At 48.0% G+C, this 24695-nt stretch overlaps 2 protein-coding genes across 3 annotated transcripts in view; one reads left to right on the top strand and one right to left on the bottom strand.

Moving 5' to 3' along the window:
- The window catches only part of RNMTL1 (RNA methyltransferase like 1), an 11047-nt gene extending 3430 nt beyond the window's left edge, over window positions 1-7617 (top strand). Inside the window, exons 3-4 of the mRNA XM_006863214.1 lie at window positions 1216-1383; window positions 7088-7617. Of these exons, the coding sequence (XP_006863276.1) occupies window positions 1216-1383; window positions 7088-7617 (698 nt within the window). The remainder of the gene's footprint in view (window positions 1-1215; window positions 1384-7087) is intronic.
- A 10066-nt stretch (window positions 7618-17683) lies between these two features.
- Window positions 17684-24695, bottom strand: part of NXN (nucleoredoxin) — a 220608-nt gene continuing 213596 nt past the window's right edge. For both annotated transcript variants that reach the window (XM_006863212.1, XM_006863213.1), the window contains exons 6-8: window positions 23351-23530; window positions 21447-21571; window positions 17684-18020 (exon numbers count right to left, since the gene is read on the bottom strand). In XM_006863212.1, coding sequence (XP_006863274.1) covers window positions 17838-18020; window positions 21447-21571; window positions 23351-23530 — 488 coding nt within the window. In that variant the 3' untranslated portion in view covers window positions 17684-17837. The remainder of the gene's footprint in view (window positions 18021-21446; window positions 21572-23350; window positions 23531-24695) is intronic.

The raw sequence follows: 24695 nt of genomic DNA, 5'->3' as shown, positions 1-24695 counted from the left end.
TGCCTTAATCCCTGTATCCCAGAGACCTGTTGTTGGACCTTTAGTCTTTTGCACTAATTATTTCCTTGAGCCTTTGATTTTCTTCACTGTTCTTTGCCTTGCATGGGAAGAGACCAATAGTTGTGTCTTAGATGGCTACTTGTAAGCTTTTAAGGTCCCAGTCAGTACTTACCAAAGTAGGATGTAGAATATGGTCTTTATGGACTATGTTATGCCTGTTGGCTTAGATATGTCCTGGGACTTTGGTCCTAAGACCTGAAGCATAGTGACTCAGTCACTCAAGTTGTTTGGTTATGGCTAAGAAACTTGCAAAGTTTTGCTCCTATATGTTCCTCTATATACCTGCATATATTTATAGCACATGCAAATACATATTTGGCAATATCCTGGGACCAAACCTGTAAAATTCGCATGGTGTACTCCATAACTCATCCCACAACTTATTTAGCTTAATCTCTGTGTAACCACTCTTTGTTTTTATAGTTCTTGCAGGGTTGTATGTTGTTGTTGTTAAGTACTGTCGAGTTAGTTCCCACCCATAGCAACCCTGTATAGGGTCTCCGAGCTGCTGGTGACCTTGAACCACCGACTTTACAGTTGAAACTGACTTTGCAGTGCAGTGCATTAACCCACAACGCCACACATTGTAGTAGTATTTACTGTTGTTGCCTTGTCCTTTGATGTTCCTCCCAGTGCCTTCCTTTGCCTTGGTCATGCTCTGCTGACCTCCCCTTATTGTATATATTGCCTTTCCTTTCATGTAAGTTGATACATGTCCTGATGTGGTGCTGTTGGCTAAGCAGTGGACTGATAACCACAAGTTTGGTGGTTCAAACCCACCAAGCACTCCTCTGAAACCCTATACAGGGTCTCTGAGTTGGAACCAACTTGACGGTACTTAACAGCTATTTAGGTAATGGTTGTTCCCTGCCTCCCTCTTCCATCCCTAGTAACCATCAAAGAGTTTTGCTTTCTGCCATAAACCCTTTCTTGACTTTTACGATCATGGTTTCATATGATGTTTGTCCTTTTGTGGTTGTCCTTTCAACCTTTTATGTCAAGTTAAATTAAGAAAATTGTTCATCAAAAGATTTAGTCCTTCATTTACTTAAGAAAAACTCCTGTCAGAGTACACAAAGAATTATAAATAAATGAAAAGTCAAATTATTCTCCATTCTTACTTCAGACAAGTGAACTCCTGTTTTGTTTCCTCAGGGATTTTTGCCAAACCTGACCATGTTAAGATGACATATCCAGAAACTCAGCTTCATCATTCCCTGCCCTTATTGTTGATTTGTGACAATCTCCGTGACCCTGGGAACCTGGGGACAATTCTGAGATCTGCTGCTGGGGCAGGCTGCACCAAAGTCCTACTCACCAAAGGTAAGGGCCATTTCCTTCATCAAAACTTCTCTTTATGTTACATGTATAAGCTGAAGAGAACCCAGCCTAAGACAGTAGCATGTGGGGATTACAATAGAAAAAGATGAAAGAGAATTAGCTCTACTGATCAGTATGGGTTGCACTTTAAAGTAAAGAAAACAAAGTCCTCACTACTGGACCAATAAATAACATGAGAAATGGTGAAAGGATTGAAGTCATCAGAGACTTGGATCCACAATCGACACTTAAGGAAGCAGCAGTTAAGAAATCAGATGATGTGTTGCATATAGCAAATCTGCTGTAAAAGACCAACTTAAAGTGTTCAAGAGCATAGATGTCAGTTTGAGGATTGAGTTGCACCCCGAGCCATGGCATTTTTAGTTGCTTCATATGCATGTGAAAGGTAAGGAAAACCAGAGAAGACTCAGTGTGTTTGAATTATGATGCTGGAGAAGACTACTGAAAGTACTACGGACTGCCAAAAGAATGAACAAAATCTGTTGTGGAAGAAGTAGAGCCAGAGTGTTCTTTTGAAGTGATGCTGGTGAGACTTTTGTCTTGTACTTTGGACATGTTATCAAGAAGGACCAGTACCTGGATAAGGATATTATGTTTGGTGGAGAGTCAATGATTCTGAGGATGCCTCAAACACAAACTCTTTGAAGCCCCTGTGTAAACGTCATCTTGTTGTTGTTGTTGTTAAGTGCTGTCGAGTCAGTTTCGACCCATAGCGACCCTGTACAGGGTTTCCAAGGGTGTAAATCTTTACGGGAGTAGAAAGCCTCATCTTTCTCGCGTGGAGCGGCTGGTAGTTTCGAACCGCTGACCTTAAGGTTCGCAGCCTGATTCGTAACCACTATGCTACCAGAGCTCCTTAAACGTCATCTAGGCCTATGAAAATAAATAAAAATTCACTGTCATGAAGTCAGTTCTGAGTCGTTGTTGTTGTTAAGTACCGTGGAGTCGGTTCCGACTCATAGTGACCCTGCACAGGGTTTCCAAGGCTGTAAATCTTTATGGGAGCACAAGTGGCCTTTTATAGGGCTTCCGAGACTATAAATATTTATAGGGTCAGACAGCCTCGTTTTTGTCCGGCAGAGTGACTGGTGTTTCAAGTGGCTCACTTGACTGTTGGCAACCTGGTCCCACCAGGCATCCTTCTTCCAGGCCCATAGGCTTCACTGATAAATTCTTGGGAACATTTAAGGAGAAAGAAACCAATTCTACACACTTCAGATAGCAAAAAAAGGAAAGAGCATTTCCTCTAAGTCACATGAGTTAATTCTCTTTCACGCTTTCTTTTCTTTCTTCCCAATCGCCCATGTCTCCATTTGCTGAACTAGTGGAGAGTTAGTTATAGTCTGTGGGACTTTGAGATTGTCTTAACATCACAATGTCTAAATCTTTGACCCATTGATTTTAGCATCCATTGATGATTCTTACCTGAGTGAAATGAGCTTTAATTTTTTTGTTTCTATGGTTCTTTCTATGAGGGTAAGTCAAAAAGAATTTCTACTAGGGTTCCAGTTCATACATTTATAGTTTTATTCTTAACAAAGTGTATTTAAACATGTCTCTCATCAGTGGGTGACTGCAAACAAGTTCTCCCGCTTGCTTTAATCTCATTAGGGTGCCTTCAGAAAACCAGTCAAAGCTGACTTCTGAAGTTTTGTAACAAAAAGGGGCAGTAGTTAATCTTACAGTCCAGGAACAGAGGACCCTAGAGCCATCAAGGGAGAAGAGCATGAGTGGAATGTGGAACCCTGTCCAGAGAAGCAGTGACACCAGAGGTAGAGGCAAAGATGATGATGATATCGAGAGAGCAACTGAGGACTCCAGACTTATGGAAAGAGAAAGGCTGTTTGCTGGCGGCCAGGAGGCAGGCTTGAAGAATGTGCCCTTTGGTTCTTTAAATGATTATATATTCCTAAGTGTTTTTGTGTACATTTCCCACCCCCCAAAAAAAACAACCCCAAAGGGAATAGAAGCAAATACTGTTGAGTGATGATGCATGGAGGAGATTGTAATCATTGCAATGAAATGAGTGTAAAACTGATGTTCTCCCATGTAAACTATCTCTCAATTCACAACAAAGACTTACTGAAAAAAAAGAAAGCTGACTTCTGAGGGCCTCTGCTTTGTTGTTGTTGTTATGTGCTGTGGAGTCGGTTCCGACTCATAACAACTTTGCGTAGGGTTTCCAAGGCTGTAAATCTTTATGGGAGCAAAAAGCCTCATCTTTCTCCCACGGAACAGCTGGTAGTTTTGAACTGCTGACTGTGAGATTAGCAGCCTGATTCATAACCACTACGCTACCAGAGCTCCTTCTGGAACAATTAAATTCAAGTCGGACAGGTCATCTCAAAAGATTATGTATGACAACTATATTTTGGAAAATTCAAAGGGAACGCAAAGTCAGTGGTTCAAACTCAGTAGGGTCACTATACAGGGTCACTATGGAGAATATTGAAAGTGCCATGGACTGACAAAAGAACCAGTGGATCCATTTTGGAAGAAGTGCAGCCAGAATGCTCCTTGGAGGCCAAGATGGCCAAACTTCATCTCTCATCTGTCAAGAAGGACCAGTCACTGGAGAAGGATATCGTGTTTGGTAAGGTGGAGGGTCAGAGAAAAAGAGGAAGACCCCCAACTAGATGGATTGGCCAAGTGACAGCACTGATGGACTCAAGCGTGGCAACAGTAGTGAGGTTGGCCCAGGATCGGGCAGTGTTTCGTTGTGCTGTGCATAAGGTTGCTATGAGTCGGTACCAACTCGATGGCACCTAAAATAACAACAATGAATACTATGGCACTTAACAACAACAAATTTTGGTAAATTTTCTCAAAGGACACAGGATGATTATGGAGGCTTCCTAGAAAGAAGCTTTAAGAAAATGGAAAACTGCATTGGTAAGAGAAAGGCCATAAAGGAATTTTTTCCCATCACAATAGTGCACTTGCTCATTCTTCAGGGGTAGCAGGTGCATTCTGTCTTACAGGAATTTCATTGAGAACTCTTATCCCATCTACCCTACACCCCTGATCTTGCCCCTTCAGACTTCTTTTTGTTCCCCTAACTCAAAGACCATTTAAAAGGAACATGATTTGAGTCCCTGGAGAAGGCCTCAACTGCTGTTTTGATGTGATGTAAGTGGAAAAGCACAGAATTCTTTGAAGAAGGGTTAGAGATGGAAACATAGCCTTCAGAATTATATAGGCCTAGATGGAGAGGCTATGTTGAGGAACAGTAGTATCATATTTTATTATTTTTGTTTAATAAAGGTTTCTATGATTTTATGGAGTCCTGGTATGGCACTATAGGATAAGCTCTGGACTGTCAACTGCAAGATCAGTGGCTCAAACACTGTATGGTGGTGGTGGTGGTGAGCATGTGCTGTGGAGTCGGTTCCAACTCATAGTGACCCTGTACAGGGTTTCTGAGGCTGTAAATCTTTACGGGAGCAGACAACCTCGTCTTTCTCCTGCGGAACAGCTGGTGGTTTTGAATTGCTGACCTTGAGGTACTCAGCCCAGTTCGTAACCACTACACTACCAGAGCTCCTGCAAACACTATATGGGATCACTGATTTGGAACTGACTTGCTGGCGTTTAACAACAGGCTATTAAAGAACTTAAAGTGAATCAAGGGAAAGCAACAGGTGCCAATTTTCACACTTGGTTTCAGGTTTCTTATGTAATAATCTTGACTTCCTAGATTGTTGGGTATGTGCGGTCTTACTAACCCTGGACATTCTGGGAACCCTGCAAATGGGATGATTATTAAGTGATGAGACATATCCCTTGGCCTCACACACCAATTAGCCTCATTACATTTCTGTTTCTTCTCATCGTAAAGAAGTAATAGCTTTGGTTCTAAGCATACTTGTCTAACAGCTGGGCCTATTACAACTTGTGGGGAGGGTAGGCGGGGAAGTATCATTCCTCAGAATCACCAGGTTATCATTATATGTACCCATATCATAGCACCCATTGCTGAGATTTACTTAAATTGCTCCTTCTAACTTACCGTAGCCTCACCTTGTTGGAGTACATTCCTTGGTTGGTCTGATAGCTGGGTGCTGGGCTTTCATTGTTAGAATCCACTTAAATGCCACACACACAACACACACACACACACACACACACATCATTTATTGAGCACTCTTGAGAATGGGTGTGGCTTAGGAAGTATCTGTTATAACCCTCACTGATTTTCACGTCAATGCTGGTGGCTGCTGTATAAGAGATAGAGAAGAAAGAGTAGAAAACACTAGGGCGGGTGTCTGTATCAAGGACACAAAGGGGTAACTCTCATCTCATCCGTACTCCCCACCATGCAGCAGGGTCTGGGCCCCTCTTCTGTCTGGTTCCCCTACCTCTTGGCATACATCCCTGTCCCCGTGTCTGGTTCCCCTACTTCTTGACATACATCTCTCCTCCCGTGTCTGGTTCCCCACAGTGACTGGGAGAAACCACGGTTGGGTATGTGTGGGCATTGTGACAGCTCCACCTCTTGTCTTATTCCCCTGAAGTTTGATAGATGAATTCTGTAAGTAATTCGTAGTGAGGAAGTGCCTCGTGCATTGGCTGTTTCCGGACACATGAAGGAAGGGCAGGGGGAAGTGCCTTCCTTTCATGTGTCTGGAAACGGCTAATGCATAGAAGGGGTTGGGTTTAGTGCAGGACTGTACTATAAAAGAACTGGTCCTTCTGTGTGCCCTTTCCTTAGGATGCTGTGGGGGAGTGTACGTGTGAATGACGCCACTGCTCTCCCAGCCCTGGGTCTCATTTCTTCCTAGATGGCTGCAGTTGCCTCGTTATGTCGTCATTTCTAGTGTCTTCCCTGCTCCAATAGAGAGTCAGCATTGCTACCAGATGAGTCATTCTAAAACATATATCAAATTATCCCTCCTTTAGTGAAAATCCTGCAGGGGAATGATACCGCTTTCAGAATAAAATCCCAGATTCCTTGAACTGGCATTCCCTGTCTCTTTTAAATGGATCTTTCTCTACCACACTCCCTTCCTTTAATTGGTTGGTGACTTTACTTCTAGATGTTGGACTATAGCTAGCTTTCCCCCTTTCTTAAATTTGACCCCCACCTGGCCCTTCCTCTAACAAGCTCTGACTAACCATCAAGATCAGCAGTGTCATATTCTCCTAGGTATCTTCCCCTGCTTTGTACCAGGATTTTCTATTGCCCTGTTAATGTTTGGTTTATTACTGGTACCCTAGTTGTCACTTGTATGAACTTCATCCCAACCTTACCGCACACTGCGCCAATGCTTTTCAGTGCTGTCAAGCTGGTTCCGACTCATAGCGACCTTGGCTGAGACCTCTGGGGAGCACTGATGGTTTTGAGCTGCTTAATTTGCAGGTAGCAGTCCAATGTTGATCCTACAGCGCCGCAACAGGACTCCAAGGGCTTTTGATTCTCTTTGCACACATATCTGGCACATGTGCCTGGTAATGTTAGAGCTATGAATAAAATCAGCTTTTAGCACTGGCAGAAATGAATCATAAAGTCCTTTGGCAGGATGCTGCTATTACTGGGGAAGCCTATGGTCTCATCTTGAGAGAAGGCCATATAACAAAATAACTTTGCTTTATCTCTTGTATCCAGATTAGTCTGACTTCCTCCAAAGGTCCCTAGTCAGGTACAGCTTTTCCAGCCTTGATTTCATCATGTCTTTTTATTTTCTAGGCTGTGTGGATGCCTGGGATCCCAAAGTGCTACGGGCAGGCATGGGCGCACACTTCCAGGTGCCCATTATCAACAATCTGGAATGGGAAGAAGTACCCAACTACCTGTCCACTGACACCCGGGTCTACGTGGCTGACAACTGTGGCCTTTATGCCCAGGCTCAGCGGTCTAACAAAGCCAGTGACCATGTATGTGACCGACGATTCCTGAAGCTTCATAAGTATGAGGAAGCGGAAGATACAGAAACAAGAGATAAGAAAGACTGGCTTCCTGACCTGGAGGTCCAGAGCTACGACCTGGACTGGACAAAAATGCCAGCGGCTGTTGTTATTGGTGGGGAGACCCATGGCGTAAGCCTGGAGTCTCTACAGTTGGCTGAGAGCACGGGGGGCAGGCGGTTGCTGATCCCCGTCGTGCCAGGTGTGGACAGCCTGAACTCAGCCATGGCTGCCAGCATCTTGCTTTTCGAAGGAAGAAGACAACTGCGGCTGAGGGAGGAACACGGGAGCAGGTGCAGGAGTTACCACTGAGAGTGGACATGGACATCCTTTCTCCATCCGAGGAGGGCTCTAGCTCCTCCCACGTCTGGAAAGGCTGTTAGGGCCCTGTGGGGTTGTGTGGACCTGGAGAGCAGTGTGGGAGCCGTGGAAGCCATTTTCTTCTCTCTGAGCTTCCCAGGCCCTATTTGGGGAACAAGAGATAGGCAGGATGCTAATATATAACGATTGAAAAATCAGAAACTCCACAAATCTGCTGAGACATATCCAAGGTCAGTATTCTTCCTGAGAGTCCCAGATCCTGACCAGTTTTAGCACTGTTCAATCATGCTTTTCCTAATGTGACACAACAAGCAGATGATCCCCGTGGCCTACATGGCACTCCATGTTCTTAAAATTGTCCACCAAGGACTACACTGGGGCCCAGAGCCTGCTGAGGCTACCTTGGGGAGGGAGGAATGATCCTGCAGTAGCTGGTGGGTGCTTTGCAGTCACTGAGCATGGTTCATCTGCCGTAGTTCTGGCTGTCACGTCACTTCGTCATGGGAGACATCAAGTCCTGTGCAGTGTGTGTGGAGCCAGCAGGTGCCATTAAAACGTGCTTGGTGTGAGTCGTGCCAGGGGTCTCTGCCTGTGTCTTACCCTTTGGCCTAGTGAAGAAGACACAGCCAAGAGATGACTGGACCAGGAGCGAAGGGCCCCTCAACAGCTAGCTCTTTTGGTTTGGATATGCCTGTCTTATTTATTCGGACCCTTGATGTAAATAGCCAGTGCTTATGTGCAACGTGATTTCCCCTTTTGATCAGCAGTGGGAAAAGCTGAATTGATCAGGTGGTGCCATGCCGTCCTAGCAGCCCTGCAGCTGTCTTTCTGCAGATTCCACATGCAGGGGAGGAGGAAACTTATTTTCAAAACCTTCACCACCCCCTTACATCCGTCAGGAAAGCTGCACCCTGTTGACTAGCTCCCAGCTGTTAGCCCTACTCAGTGATGTTTTAGTTCATTGATGACCCTGGTTACTTGCTGACTGGTGGTGGTAGTTATGTGCCTTCAAGTCGGTTCTGACTCATAGAGACCCTCTACAGAGTTTCCAAGGCTATACATCTTTATGGGAGCAGAAAGCTTAATTTTTCTTCCACGGAATGGCTGGTAGTTTCGAATAGCTGACCTTGAGAGTAGCAGCCTGACTCGTAACCACTGCTCAGGGAAATGCCAGGGCTTCCAGATTCCATGGGAACAGAGGCCTCGGAGCGCTCCTGCAGGGGGTGGGTAGTGCTGCAGCAGGACCCTGCCACTCTTCTGGCAAACCCCTGGGACCAGGGACCTTACCTGGTGCCAGTCAGGAGATGGCTACAGGTGGTAATCACCTGGTGTGTCTGTGGGAAGGGGGTGGGTGGGACTTCTTTCAACCTCCGCTTTAGTAATCACAGAGAACAGGGTTGGTGGTAAGGACAAGGATGCAGGCAGTATGGCTTGACCACATTCCTTCCCAAGGTATCCTATGGGAACCCTTCACCATGTTTCCGGAGTGCCCAGTGAGTAGCCCTGGCAGGCCTGAGGCAAACTGTCATGGCCAAGTGACACTTCTCTGGGGAGCCAGGTGTTAAGTGGGACTTGTGCTCCAAGGGGCTGGGTGGAATTGATCTGATACGTTCATGGGGAGGGGTGTTGGCCAGCCTGGACCACTCACTGCTTGGGTGCCCTACTCTGGTCTGTGCATGTGGCAGTGCTGATGACTTCTGGGAAAAGGCCGTGATGTGGCTTGATTTCTTTTCCTGAAGGAGTCCTGTTGTCAGGAATGTTAAGCACTCAGCTGCTAACGGAAAGGCAGTCATCCGTTTGAATCCACCAGGGGCTCTGTAGGAGAAAAACCCTGGCAATCTATTCCCATAGACTGTCATCACTAAGTGTCAGTTTGGAGCCACAGTAACCCTGTATAGGGTTTCCAAGGAGCGGCTGGTGACCTTGAACTGCCGACCTTGCGGTTCAAACAATTTTACAGTCCAGCACATTTAACGCACAGCGCCGCACCAGGACTCCAAAGATTAAGTGCCCTCAAATTGGTTCTGACTCAGTGACCCTGTTTAAGGTTCCCAAGGAGCAGCCGGTGATTTGAACTGATTGGTCCTACAGCGCCACAGCATCTCAAAGATTGCAGCCTAGAAAACCCTGTAGGGCTGTTCTTTGTCCTTGTAGGGTCACTATGAGTTAGAATCAACAGTATACAGCCACAACAGCTGTGAATTCAAGCTCACAGGTAGTTCTTGAGCCTTCAACCCCAATCACCTGGAAAGCAGAAGAGCCCATGCCTCTAGACTAGCAAGTATCCAGCATGATCCGCCAGACTTCACGAGTTGATACAAGAATTGAAAGAGGAACATAGCAAGGAAGTGTGGAAGGCAGTCCAGAGAGGTGGTTCCTCTGACTTGTGTTTACATTTAGTCTGCCACAACACCTTAAATACTGTTAAGGGAAGAACACCAAAACCCACAATTGTGAAAGAGTTGATTCTGATTCGGAGGCCCTCCCTATAGGGCAGAGTAGGACATCTTAAGGTTTCTGAAACTGTAAGTCTTTCTGGGAGCAGACGGCCTCGTCGAGGGACTGGTGAGTTCAAGCCACAGTCCTTGCAGTTAGCAGCGCAGTGCTGAGGCCCACATACAACCAGGGCTCCTCATTAAGGGGACACAAGTCGCTAAACGCTCACATCTCTCCAGCATAGTCGGTGATTTGTGTAGTGTCTCCTGAGTTCTTTTTGTCTATGTGTAGGTATAACCTGAAGTCCGGGTGTGGCACTGTAGGAAAAGCACTGGACTGCAAGGTTGGTTTGAAACACAGGATCAGTGGTTCAAACTCACCAGCTCCTCAGAAACCCTTTACAGAGTCGCTGAGTTGGAAGCGACTCAGTGGCACTTAGCGACAATAGATATAACCTAGACTAGCAAGGAGATGAGGCTGTGGGGAAGAGGCACAGGCACGTTTTCCTTCCTGTAAAATGGCAACAGGAAGCAAGTGGTGGTTAACGGATTGAAACTGATGGAAATGCGAGCACTCCTGTCTCTAGTATCACTCAGATACTAGAAACTCACCATCTTGAATTCTTTTCCATTTTGAGGCCAACATTTATTCTGTTGCCATTTTCCCCAAGAAGTATGACTAAAAACTGAGCAATATGTGACAAGAAAAACACATGGCTGGGCTGAAAAGATCAATATGAAAAGTTGGCCAAGCTTCCCGTTTGCCTTTGTGTGGAGGCATAGCTGTAGTGGTGACTTCAGCCACAAGGTGGCAGGCCACATCACTGAAACCTCTCCCAAATGTAAAGGGACAGCTTGGGGGTTTTTATCCCCCTGGATTTATAAATTGTTGAAACAAGGGGAGGATGAAGTGGACCTCCACCTACAGAGGGCATTTTGCAAGCTATTTGTGCACAGAACTGGCACAGCTAGAAGCAGAGAACCATTGGGTGTTAAGTGCTGTCGAGTCAGTTCTGACTCAGTGACCCTATAAAGGGGGTTCCGAGGAGGTGAGTTTGAACCACTGACCTTGCTCATCATATTGTGGCAAAAAGGAATGTGAAGTACACAAGGGTATTGGGAGCAAAATCTAAAGAAAGTGTACAGAGACGGAGCAGCAGCATAAAGACAGCCGAGCTTACCCCCTTGAACAGGAAGGCACTTGCAGTAAACGCTGGTGCCTGATGGGCCTGGAACTCCCAGACCCACTTCCCCACTGCAGCACCATTCCGTTAGCGCCTCAGGCGGAGGAAAAACAGACCCAGACCTCCCTTTCCCACAGCTCCAGCTGTTGTCGTTCCTGGTTAGAATCTTGGTCTTCAAGGCCCAGAAGATACAACGCCTCTGAGGACTGGTTTCCACCAATGCCTTCTGGTTAACAGCACCACCAAATGTCACTACCACTTAGCACTTCTTTCACCATCCCACCACACACAGACTCCAAAAAGTGCCTTCGTCCAAAAGTTCCTAGCTAGGGCTTAAGACCCCAAGCTGCACTGGAGGGTCTTGGACTCCCCTCTTGGCCAAGCCAACTCTGCAGCAGATCTGAAAGGTCTCACTTAAAAATAAAAAAGGTCCTATGTAGCCACTGTTGAACTGCAAGATCTTATCTCCTGTCCTTTCATTAGTGAATAAAGGTAATACGCTGAAGCCAAATTAAGTGAGCTAATACATTGCTCTGGTGATTTTAAGGTGTCTGAACTGGAGACCCATGTTACATTTAGCAGCTGAGGGGCAGCTGAAACCTGAGTCATCACAGAAAGCCTCAGGACACTGATGTTGATGCTTAGTGGCCCAGTAGGACTGAAAAGCCCATGTATGTTGCAGATGGTGTCATCAAAGCAAACTTGTTGCCTTTGAGTCGATGCCTAGTCAATGACCCTCTAGGACAGTAGACTGCCCCGAGGGGTTTTCAAAGCAGTGAAAGCTGACTGCCACATCAGTCCCCTGTGTAGCACCATGTGGGTTTGAACTGCCAACTTTTCAGTTTGACACCATCCCCTCAATTATCAGGGGTCTTAGTTAACGCCTTAGAGTTGGGGTCTGTCAAGGAGGGAACAAAAGGTTGGGGACGAGGTGACTGCTGCAACCAGCTCCAGCCTCCCCTGTACCTCTGATGGGAAAGAGGCTCATCATGACTACAGAGGGCTCTAAAGCAGTTGGGGACTTCCATATCCACTCAAAGGAAAGAGATTTTTCTGGCCGTGTTCCAATATCAGATCTCCTACTGGATCCCAGTTCTATCACGTGTGTGTGGCTTATTTTAGTGTGGCACCAGTACCCAGAAATCCAGACTAGAGGCTACCTTTTCCTACTTGGAGCTGCACACTAGCCTACAGACTGAAGACAGGCTTTCATGAGTCCACACACTCTTGTCCTCACGTTGGTTCTGACTCCTGGTGACCTCAAATGAGCAGAATAGAATTGCACTGCAAAGGGGTTTCAACACAGGAAGAAAGCAAAAGGTCATAAAGACAAGAAAGAAGGAAAAGATCAAAATGAATGTCAGAAGAGACACTGAAGCTCATGTGGTAACTAAATACCAACAGGGAAGGAGTCTTCACATCAACTATCTAATGCTATCCTCTTTGTACACAGGGTAGATAGGGATGGGCAACTTAAGACATGGGCTCCCTAAAATGGGGCCATAAAGGCACAAAGTGACTGGCTTACAAGGTTTCAAGAGGGAGTTTAGTTTAAGAGCGTGTGGGGGAAGGAAAAGTCCCCACTAAATAGTTTTCATCTTGTCTAGATGGGTCTGGTTAAAAGATATGGGATAAGATTCTTACAGTTTGAGTAATAGTTATCACGACTAACTGCGACTGTCACAATTGTAAAGGTAGAAGTTCTGCAACAAAAACGGGGGAACAGTTAATCTTACAGTCCAGAAACAGAGGACCCTAAGACCATCAAGGGAGAAGAGCACAAGCAGAATGCGGGACCTTATCCAGAGAAGCAGTGACACCAGAGATGGAGGCAGAGATGGGGGCATGGAGAGAGGGAACAGCTGATGACTCTAAATTCATGGAATTAGAGGGACTGAGAACTGGCAGCTAAGAGGCAGTCTTGCAGAATGTGCCCTTTGGTAGTTTAAATTATTATATATGCCTGAGTTGTTAAAAAAAAAAAAAAAAAAAAGCTAATGTGACTACAGAGAAATACTGCATCTGATGGTACATGGAGGAAAGTATAATCATTGTAATGAAACAAGGTGTATGATTTGTCGAATATAAAATGATAATCTGCCCTGTAAACTTTCACTCAATTCACAATAGAAACTTAAAAAAAAGGGGGGAGGGGGTTCCAAGGCTGTGACCTCTCAAAAGGAGATCACCAGACTTTGCTTCTAAGGCACTTTCTGGGTGGGTTTGAACTGCCACACTTCTGATTAGTAATCCAGTGCTTAACCATTTTGCCCCCACCCCAGGTGTTCCCAGTTAACCTATTATTTAAGGGGAATCAGTGGTCCCTCAGAGCAAGTTTGACTAAAATCTCACAGATGCCCTGACTAAGGAGGTAATCCAAAACACTAGGGTAGTGACACTTTACGCCTAAAAGAAAACAAAGCCTACTTTTATGCTCATCTTCACATACAGGGCATGCGGAGAAGAGCCTCGTGTCCGGCTTTCCCCCATTAGGAGGAGAAATCCCGGCTAGAAGACCTATAAAGCAGAGCCAATGTAAAAATGTCCTACATGCAGCCTTTTGTTTCCTAGGAAATATTTCACTCTTCGCACACGCTCACAGACCATTAGCACTAATAGACATCAGCCATTTGTCCCTAAAGAATTGTCCCACAGCTTGCTTGGAGGAAAGCAGGACATGCTGTTGGCCTACATTAGTTGCAGATCTCAAGATCTCACTCACTTCAGTACAGCCGCTCCCGAGCAGACATGAGCGATTCTCCCAAGCGAAGGGCCTCTGGGTCCGTCCGTCCCTGGTTCACAAGACAACACCCAGAGAAGATCAGAGGACATCCTGAACTTTGGCCCTGGCTATTGGCCACCCCACAATCTATTTCCCACTGGTGTTTCAGACCTATTGGGGCAAGCACAGGCCTACCTCAGCTGGCCGAGGGAGGTGCCTGGGTGACTGGTTGGGGCTGGGCCACTCGCTCAGGTCCCTTCAGTGCTACAATTCTGAAGGTATAGCGTCTTTACAAGTGTCCACTTTCAAACATGGGGGCTTTTCTCCTCAAGCTAATCTGCCACAACTTTACTAGTTCCTGGATCATATCCTGTGATGTCTTGATATCATAGCAGACTTAGAATAAGGCAGCAGGAGGGGAGAACAGCTTTTTTGTTCTTTAATTAGGCAACAGGAAAAAACAAAGTCTGGAAAACCAAGAATTACCACTTGAAGCTTGGCTGATGACGGAGAACAATGCTGGCCCCTGGGCTCGGTGAGAGCCATGGATTCGAGGACATGCTGGAAACAACTTGAAGGCACCGGCAGGAGCCACATCACTCCCAGAAAGGAAGCTGGCGTTAGTTCATCCTCCTTTCTCACCATCTGTCCACACCACTCCCAAACACACGCCCTTTTTCTTAAACAGATCTTTATTGCTGGGAACAGTTAAGAAAATTGCTCTGTTGTGAAAATGGGGAGAGTCTTTGTGGTGAACAGAATCTGGGGACCCCATGGTGGCATTTTTAGAGTCACTTTCCTGCCTCCACCTGAAGGACATGGTCTTCTTGCTGCTGGCAGAAGCCCTTGAATGTATCTCAGCTGGTGTTTTAACCTGCTTCCAATTGTTGTTAAATGCCATCGAGTTGGTTTCGACCCACAGTGACTCTGTTAGGGTTTTTTAGGAGCGACTAACTGGTGGGTTGGAACCGCCAACCTTGTGATTCAAACTGACCTTGCAGTCCAGTGCATTATCCTGCAGTGCTACAGAATTTTAAGGTATTTTGGAGCTGCTTAATGGGAATATTCAAGTTAGCTATTTGGTTTGCATCATTAGAGAAAGATTTTTGATTTTTACAGGTATTGGTGAAGTGAGCCTTTCCTGTGTGTTTCTTCAAAGTTGTTGTGTGCCATAGAGTTGGTTCCGATTCATAAACAACCCTGTATAGGGTTTCTGATACTCTTAGGTCTCTATGGGAGCAAAAACCCTCATTGTTTTTCTCTGGAGTGTCTGGTGGATTCGAACTGCTGACCATGGGGTACCCTGAAGTTAACAGCCCAACACAAAACCCACATAATGCTAAAGCACTTTTAAAGTAAATCTTCCCCACTGATTTTTAACTAATCTGTGCATTCACTTGAAATCATGGCGTGGCGCTGTAGGAGGAGCACTGGACTGCAAGGTCAGTTTGAACTGCAAGGTTGGTGGTTCAAACTCAGCAACTGCTCCTCAGAAACCCTACATAGGGTCACTGAGTCAGAACTTAACAACAACAATGCATCCACTCTAAGAGGAGACTTGTGATATCCATGGTCCACCCAGATAACTCTGCCAGATGGTCCTGCTAGGTAACTCTGGGCAGGTCACCAGAGTATCAGAGAAGACCTTGACTTAGCGTAACTCCTCACTGGGCTTTGTTCCTTCTTCCCCAGGAAGCTAAGTACTGCTCCAAGGCAATCCTGATAGAGGGTATTGGCAGAAATCCATCCCATCTTCCTGACCTCCTCCTGAACCCTCACCCATGTCCCAAAAGAGACACTGGCAAGGATCCCAGAGAAGCCATCCACCCAAGGACAGAGCAAGGTTTAAGTGTTTTAAACCGCTGCTCCATTTTCACAAGGAGAACTTTGTGTGATTCCATCTGCTTCCCCAACCAGCGCCAGGCCACTTGGGTCCCCCACAGGAGGGAATAAGCATATGCATGTGCTATGAGAACAGGCCCAAGTCAAACCAGGAGAGTGGTGGCCAGAGCTCCAAAGCAGGGTCTGCCTCAACTGCTCTAACCCAAATGCGTTTCCTGGCTTCTGGACACCAGGCGGCTCTGACAGATGCCCTTCCATGATGGTCAGCTACCAAGTGTCCAGGGAGAGTCAAGAGGATTTCAGTGTCCAGCTCCCAACTCCCCACCCCCTAATAGAACATCACCACAGCAAAAACGGAACTAACAAATGGTGTTTATGATTAGGGATAGGTGGTTGGTAATGTCCAGAGAGCCCGCTTTATTTCTTACTAGGTGATTGTATTTCAGACTGGCGACATCCAATAACAAGTCTAATTACCAACTAACTTTGTACCTCTGAACTACAAAGACACAATCTCATTTGGTAAGGAACAACAGTGTCAACAATTATTTGGGGGTGGGGTGGGGGGTTAGATTTTGAGTTTTTAAATGAGTGGTCTTGTTTGACAAGTGTATTCAACAGAAGCAAGGGGCTGGCATGGAATGATCTAAAGACTCGGGAGACCCGACTGACATGGGCTGATAACTGGAAGCCCACTGTCATGGAGTCAATTCCGATTCACAGCGACCCTACAGAACAGAGAATTTTCAAGGCTGTCATCTTTACGGAAGCAGTGGCTGTTGGATTTGAACTGCTGACATTTCAGTTAACAGCAGAGTGCTTCAACCACTTGTGCCAACAGGGCTCCAAGATGGGGTGAGCATCTTCAAATTCCTAGGCCACGGCCTTCTACTCCAAATCTTAAGAACATAGTTGGTCTGGTTTTCCTTTTTGTGGCCAGTTTTCAGCTCAGCTAAGGGGCAACGCTTCTCCGGGCTTCCTATCAGTCGCTATACCCACTGCCCTCTCTCCCCCAAAAGCTAGAATTCTGATACTTTCTCACCTCTTTAGTTTTGCTTTGAAAAGGGAAAGGGGGGTGGGGTGGGGTGGTAATCACAAGTGGGCCCAGATACCTCCACAAAGCTCCAGGGACCCCCTGGCCCAGAAGTGAGTTCAGAGGTTTGTACTGGTTAGAAATGCTCCTCTAAAGAAGATGTCCAAGGGGAAGAAATTCATTTAAAAAAATTCCATGAGAGTAGGGGCAGTTCATATGAGAAGGCAGAAACTTAGGGAAGGTCAAGATCAAGAGAAAGATGATACCTATGGAAGGAACAAGCCGCTCTTATCACATGGCAAGAGCTGAACAAAAGTAAGTCGTTTCTATATGAATCAATATCATCGCTACTCTCTTCTCACCAGGGAAAAACAAACAAAGAAAACCAAAACACCACCCCACAAGCTTTCGTTAGGATCTGGAGATCCCTGCCCAAGAACCCACTGACAAGCTGGGTTCCAAGAACCCACTGACAGCTTAGAGGATGAGGCAGGGGCTCACCAACAACTCTTAAGCTGAGTCCCAGTGAGATGCCGCCCCTCCTCCCCGCCACCTGCAGGGACAGGCATCAGTGAGCAGTTCCTTCCAGGGGTCCTGGGCTTTCTGTGAGCGTGCTGACACAAACGGCGGAACAAACCAGGAACCGAGTCCCTGTCTCTTGATGCTTACTGTGGAGAAGAGCACCCTGGCACATGTTTCATCATGAGTTAGTGACACTTACACAGAGCGACACTATCCCAGTTCTGGCTGGGCTATGCCATCCTCACAAGTCCCAAGCGGAATCTCCAAACACGGTGGTTCTTCGGCAGCTGAAAGGGTGCGCTCCCCAGGAGTTAATGCCCTGAGGAGGTAACGGAGAAAACAAGGCACCACAGAGAGGTTGGACACTTGGGTTGTGCGACTTGGGACACGTTGGAAAAGTCCAAGGGTGGAGAGAAGGAAGGGAAGGAGGAGAAGATGGAGTTTTAAATAGCGTCTTGTGAGACCAGGACCCACTAGATGGGTTCTGGTTTGAGCTTTTCTGCTAGGAAGTCATTCACAAAGGCCTCCACTATGGCAGGGGTGATCTCTTCCACGTCCATCACGTACTTGGCTCTGGCTGACATGTCCAGAATGGTGAGCAAAGGCGCCGCCTCGGGCAGGTTGGTGTAATCTCGCAGGGAGTCAGTCATGTCATCCTGAAAGTCACCAGAAGGGAGAGGAAAAACTTCTAAGTTTTGAAGTTAGAGGTTGCAGAAGCTCCCTGGACCCAGGTCCCCCAGATGGCACTGGAACGGAATGCCTCCAGCACCTTAGAAGCAGACTCTCATCAGAGTTAAGACGGACCCTTAAAACAGGGAGCATAGGACCTGCCTTGCTTGGAGTGGGAGCTGTTGCAAAATTCTGTATATTATACTAGACCTCCTTTTCTTCATTAGAATGAAAACAACTTATAAATGTACTGTTGCTGTTGTGAAGTGCCATCAAGTCGGTTCCGACCCACAGTGACCCTGTATAGAATTTCTGAGGAGCAGCTGGTGAGCTTGAACCACCGGCTTTGCAGTCTGGTGCATTAACCCACAGTGCCACAGCAGAACTCCAAAAACGTACTAGGGGACTTCCAAAAGTTCATGAAAAATTTTCACCCCATTTTTCCACAAACTTTAAAAAATTTTGCAATAACTTGGCTTTTAAAAAATTGAAGCCTTCTGGTTGCTGATTTTTGCAACCATTTTTGTCAACTCGCGATGATTTGCAGTCCCACTGTGGATCATCTGGACCTGAGCTCCAGAATGTTTCAAGGAGGGTGGGAGATGCATGGCCAAGTCGGCACAGAGGTCAGAGGTCAGTGCTTCTTAAAACTGGTTTACAGTAGTCCTTCCCCAGATGGAAAGGAAGCCGACACTGCCTCAACACTCCCAGTGGCCGACCAGGTGGATTTCCCTCACTCAGTTATCACCTTGTGCAAAACTGAAAGGCAAACATGGAAATCCAAACAAGGACTGGTAAAGGAGCAACCATTTAAGACTACCTTTCACACTGCTGACCCCCAGCAGCAGATCATGGAACACGGGCTTTATGCCCCTAGCCTGAGGTTGTCTCACTATAAATACACAATATTCTAAACAAAATGAAAAAACCTGAGTGGCCCTGCACAGAAAGGGTTCCGGGTCTCCCTGACCTTAAATGATGCTGCATAGGAGACATGAAATTTACAGCTCACTGGTTTCTGAGCCCAAAACATTCATTTCTCAAAGGGCAAATCTTAAAAGGAAAATTCTTGGCAATGGTTTCCTTCCTTCCTTCCTTCCTCCCTCCCTTCCTTCTTGGCAATGTCCACACAATTCAGGTCCTCTATTTGGGTTAATTTAACACTTTCATGATAAACAGAGGGGACACACCTGGACAAATATCGTACTTCTAATTCCCACTGGGAGATCTAGACCACACCAAGTAAAGCACGGCCTCCCCGCCTGGCCCTCCTGACAAACCACAAGGAGATGGAATGTTAATGTCCATGAAGGTTTTAGAGGAACAATTTCTGCCTGCCAGAGGGCACAGAGCTAAGACAGAAACAAGGGTCCTCTTCAGTTCCGGTGGAACGGGAGGCGCCTGGGGTCCTGCGCTAAGTCAATGCCTGCAGTTCCAGCTCCCTGTGTCCAGCCCACTCCTACATGGTTTTGCTTCTAACACAAGGAAGGAAACTTTGCCAAGGTAGAGAGGTCAGGTGACACACACAAAAGGGACAGCCAGGTAGGTGGAGCAGCGGGAGACTAGAGCTGCTGCTTCCAGAAATCTATACAACTTCCGTATGCAGGGGTCCTCCCACCTTCCCCAGCCCTTCCTCTTCCCATCAGGACTGAGTAGGTCTATTTGCTGGAACACAGGAACAGAGGAGTAAACGCACGGCTCCTAGTGGCTCACCAACCTCACGTTTAAATCTCCTCTCTGCCAGCTATTTTCTGTGTTGCTCTGGCAAGTTGTTCTTCCAAGGCTAGGTCTCCTCCCCTGCACAATGGATTTAATGATGGTTCCTAACAAACGGGGCTGATGTGAGGAAGGAATGAGTATGCCCGCAGTTCAATCCAAGCTTACTTAGCTTGGGAATCTGGTCTCCCCCATCCCTACTGAGAAGCCTTGGAAAAACCCCTCGCCCTCTCTGAGCCTCGCTGGGAAACAGGATAGTGGACACGTTTCCAGCCTGGAGAAGGGAGGGGCAGATGAGATCACATAGGTGAGGTACTAGACATGGCGCCTGCCTGGTCTGGAACAACAACCCCTATGCTCCTTTTCAGCCACATTTCTAAAGCCGGAGCCTCCAGCCCCCATCCCCACGCCCAGCCCTTTCTGTTCTGCACCCATCTTTTCTCTCAAAGCCATTCTAAAGGGGCTACGGTTCAATGCATTCAGAGTAGCCTCCATGTGCGCTTTGTGTGGCGCTAGCGGGGCTGGCGTGGCCCTGAGGCAAGGCCTTGTGAACCTGCTTTGTTCCCCTTCCACCCCAGGGCTGCGCAGGGTGACTTCAGCTGCCGGCAGCGAGGGGCCCTGCGGGGCTTAGCAGGGGAGGCTATTGAGGAGGTGATGAATGGGTGATTCAGGGTGTTTGGCTGCTACTGCTTCATGCCCTCCGCACCTCTCCTGGGAGTCAAACAGCGTGAAATGAGCAGGGGGCTCTGACCCACTGGGGGTGCGGGCGAACAGACTGGTAGCTGGGCAGCTTCAAAAAGCGTGCTTTCTGATAAAGAGCTTACAGAGGGGTTACCCAGGTGGGGGGAGGCGGCAGAGCATGCGTAGAGGCGCTGGGGGGGGGCAGGAGGGGCAGAGCGCCTGCGCAGACCGCGGCCATGTTGCGGAGATGTTCTGTGTCTGCAGAGTGGAGCAGTCTCCTGAGGTGGCTCTAGGGAAGGGTCAGGTGTTCTCTACCTGCAAGAAGCCCCCTGGCATGTCAGCATGGCTGGAGACCTAGGGAATATCAGAGATGTCCCACCTCGCATTTTCCCTGGGTTAAGTGTAGGAAGAAGGTATGGCCACTAGCTTGGATCACTATAATGGGAAAAGCCGCCCGGCTTGGCAGCGAGAAGGAGCTCTGGTAGCGTGGTGGTTACGTATCTGACTGCTAACCTCAGGGCCAGTAGTTTCAAACTACCAGCTGTTGCGCGGGAGTATGAAAAGGCTTTCTGCTCCCGTAAGGATTTACAGCCTTGGAAACCCTGTACATGGTTACTATGAGTCGGAACCGACTCCACGGCACATAACACTACCACCATGGCAGGTGGAGGAACTAGCCAAGGCCATACCTTATAGCGCACCAAGGCCCTGGTTCTGACCACACACCAAGAAAGTAAGTGCTGACTACAACACACGTGGCTGCTACTGGGGGAAACTTGGAGGAAGGAAGTGGCAAGGGAGAAACATCTGCCAGGACGCTTACACAGAGCCACACAGTCCCACTTCTGGTTAGCGATGCTCCTCTAGGAACTCGGGACTTTTGGGAGGAAGATGTCCAAGGGAAAGAAATTCTGTCCACGTCTCTCCCAGAAGCACGGCCAACCCGGACCCCAGGGCCCCTTCAAGCATCCCCACTCCTGTCCTAAATGTCTGCCAAGCCCACCCTCAGCACGCACCTCCCCAGCCACAAAGAACAGAAGCGGCGCCTCCTCCTCTTTGGCTTTGTACTTGGCGATGATTTTCTCAGCAATTGGCTGGATCAACTGCTTGGCTGCCTCGGATTCCCCGTCATCCTCGGAATCTGTGAACAAGAGAGCAAGCCATCAGGAACCATTGACCGCAACCACTGATGGAGTGACTCCCACCCGGGAAACGTCGGCTCGGACCCTGCTCTGGCTGTAGGAACACTGATGCATCGGAGCAGCCAATGGATGGAAATGCGCTTCCTCATAGCGCACACGCCTTTTCCTGGGGGCAGCAGAGCGTGTATACCTACACACATGCACACACATACAGGCACACATGCTAACAGCACCTCCTACACCTGCTCCCTGGAACAGCTTGCCTCACTGAGTAGTATTCATGGCCCTTTTCACCAAATTCTTCATAAACCCACCCTGGAGCTGAGCATCTTCTAAGTCCTGAGGTCCTCGTAGTTTTTCACTAGGTCACAGGATTAGAAGCCATGACCTCAGATCACTGAGTTTCTCATGAAAGTGGCAGAAAAACTGGGGATGAGGCGTCAGGACTGGGGTCTGGTCAGCAGCTTTGATGGCAGTGGGGAGGCCAATTCACAGCTGGCAGCCAGACTCACTTGGGGAGGTGCATAGGCTGACCACGTGGAGAACCCTCTGACAGGCTCCCCGAGCCCCTTGCAGGTACCTCTCACCCGTATTTGTGAAAAGGAAGTGTGGTCTCTGGGCTTCTTTCTGCTGAAGCCAGGAACAGGACAAGAGCAACAACTCCGAGTAGCAAACGGGAGGGAAAGCAGCTTCCAGCAGGACTCTCACCAAAGAGGCCCACTGCATGCATGCAGAGAGTCGGCAGGCCACCAGCCGGCTCCACATCCAACATGCAACTAGCAGTTTCCACAGCTGCAGGGGGTCAGTGAGGTTTCAGGGATAGTTGTAGAACTGTTTCTCAGGATGGGGCTGTGAAACCTGGAGGAGGCAGGCAGCCCCATGGTAAAGCTTCCCCTGGAGGGCCTTCACCCCTAAGCCCAGAACCAGTCTGCAGGGCAGTCTGTTGAAAAGCTCTCCTTCTGGAGACCCCTCAAAGCAGACTGCAGAGAACAGGGGAGGATGTTGCCTATACTCCCCAGCACCCCTCTTTGTGGAGTAGGGATGTCAGCATCTCAGCTCTGGGGCTCAGATCCAAAGTCACTGTGAGTTGGACCACAGTAGCAAGTCAAGGCAGAAAGTAAGGTGCTTCTTGACCAACTGTTGCTTGATTTCCAAAGGGAACCAGGGTCATCCTGCAGGGCTGCAGGGAGCCTAGAGGGGATGCTCCTGTGTCCTGTGCCATGACATCACCACTCACTGAGCCTGGTGTGGGGGAGTCAGCAGAGGCAGGGAGGGGCAGTTGGCCACAAGGGTGGGTGAGCCAGAGATGTAGCCAGGCCAGGCAGCTGGAACAGCCCTGAAGCAGTTCACCAAAGCCCAGATGATCCTAAAGCAGCAGTCAGGAGTGAGTCATGACCCGGGGCACCCAGCCACCTGCAGCTGCAATGCCTGTAACCCACCTCCATCCAACAATGATCTGGAGGCAAGGGGCTGAGGGTATCCTCAGGCCTGACCTCTTCTTCCCAGCTGGCAGCCAGGAGCAGTCCGGAAGGAAAGCGCAGCAGCTAGCTTCTCCCAGAACACCTCCCACAGGGCAGGGCCATGAATAAATCATACATCATCAGGGTCAAAAGCAAGGCTGCCAGGGAGAAACAAAGGCCTGGGCTCTGCATTGTTAGTGACAGAAAGCAGCTGTAGGGACAGACACTCCTGAGTGAGATCCATCTGTCCTGCTCCCCCCCCCAACACACATACACACACACCTCACACACACATACGGGGGCCCACAAGCATCATACCTACAAAAAGGACGAGGCAGGGGCCTTCATTGAGCTGTACAGCATTGGAGTCGGAGAGCTCTAGCACAGGCTTGGGGTGCCATGGGAACTCCCTGCAGTCCTCATCATTCAGCACCTCCACCCGCCCCTGCCGCGTGATCACCTCCCCCTGTGGATCCAGCACGATCAGTGTGGGGATGCCTGCAAGAGAGAGGGGAGCACGTGGTGTCAGCATGTGGATGAGGCCTGGCAGGAGCACAGTGCCCACCCCTGGTTCACAGAACAGGACTGGGCCAGCATGCAGGGTCATGATTTCTAAGGGCCCAGACCAGAGTCACAAGCCCTAGCTTGGAATCCAGACTCAGCCACTGAGTGTCCCCTAGAGCAAGTCACATCACATCTCTGAAGCTCAGTATACTCTGCTGCAATATGGTGACTGCACTGGAGAGCCTACCTTATTTGACCATGTACAGATGAAATGAGATAATGCATTTAATGAACTGGGCACAGGGTCTTGATAACATAGAAGCAGTCAATAAATGGAGGCTACTGTTACTGTCCTGGTGGTGCTGTAGGAGAAGGACAGGTTCAAATCCACCAGCCATTCCTTGGAAACGCTATATAGGGTTACTGAGTCAGAAATGACTTGATGGCACTCAACAACGTTGTTATTGCAAGGAGCCCTAGTGGCGCAACGGTTAAATACTTAGCTACTAGCCAAAATGTTGACCGTTTATTCCATCCAGAGTCTCCCCATGAGAAATACATGGTTGGTGACCTGCTTCCATAGAGTAGAGTCTAAGAAACCCCGTGGGGCAATTCTACCCTGTCACATGGAGTAGCCTCGATAGCACCTAACAACAACATTGTTACTCTAAAGAGACCCCAAGGAAACAAGATCATCTCCACAATGTTACTGTTGTTGTTAGTCCATAACTCAGGATCCCAGACACAGCGGGACAACATACTGCCTGGTCCTGCTACAGCCACCCCCATGGTCGGCTGTGGATTGGACCACTGTGATCCATGGGGTTTTCAATAGCTGATTTTCAGGAACAGATTGTCAGGCTGGCTTTCTTAATCTGGAAACTGCAGAAATCTGTTCAGCATAACAGCAGCACGTGAGCTCCTCCAGACAGACAGGTGGCAGCAAGCTGTTAGAGATAACCCTCTGCCGTCGAGTTGATTCGGACTCACAGTGTCCCTAGAAGCAGAGTAGACATGTTCCATAACTGCCTCATCGTATTTTGTGGTGCAGCTGGTGGGTTCAAACTACCAACTTTTCAGTTAGCCTAGCCCACTGTACCACCAGGGCCCCTTCATCTATGTTGTTGTTGTTAAGTACTGTTGAGTTAGTTCTGCTTCA

This window comes from Chrysochloris asiatica, unplaced genomic scaffold, assembly GCF_000296735.1.
Source record: "Chrysochloris asiatica unplaced genomic scaffold, ChrAsi1.0 scaffold00054, whole genome shotgun sequence".
In the NCBI taxonomy this organism is placed as follows: Eukaryota; Metazoa; Chordata; class Mammalia; order Afrosoricida; family Chrysochloridae; genus Chrysochloris; species Chrysochloris asiatica.
The sequence above is the reverse complement of the archived record's forward strand: the minus strand, read 5'-3'. Positions and strand labels throughout refer to the sequence as shown.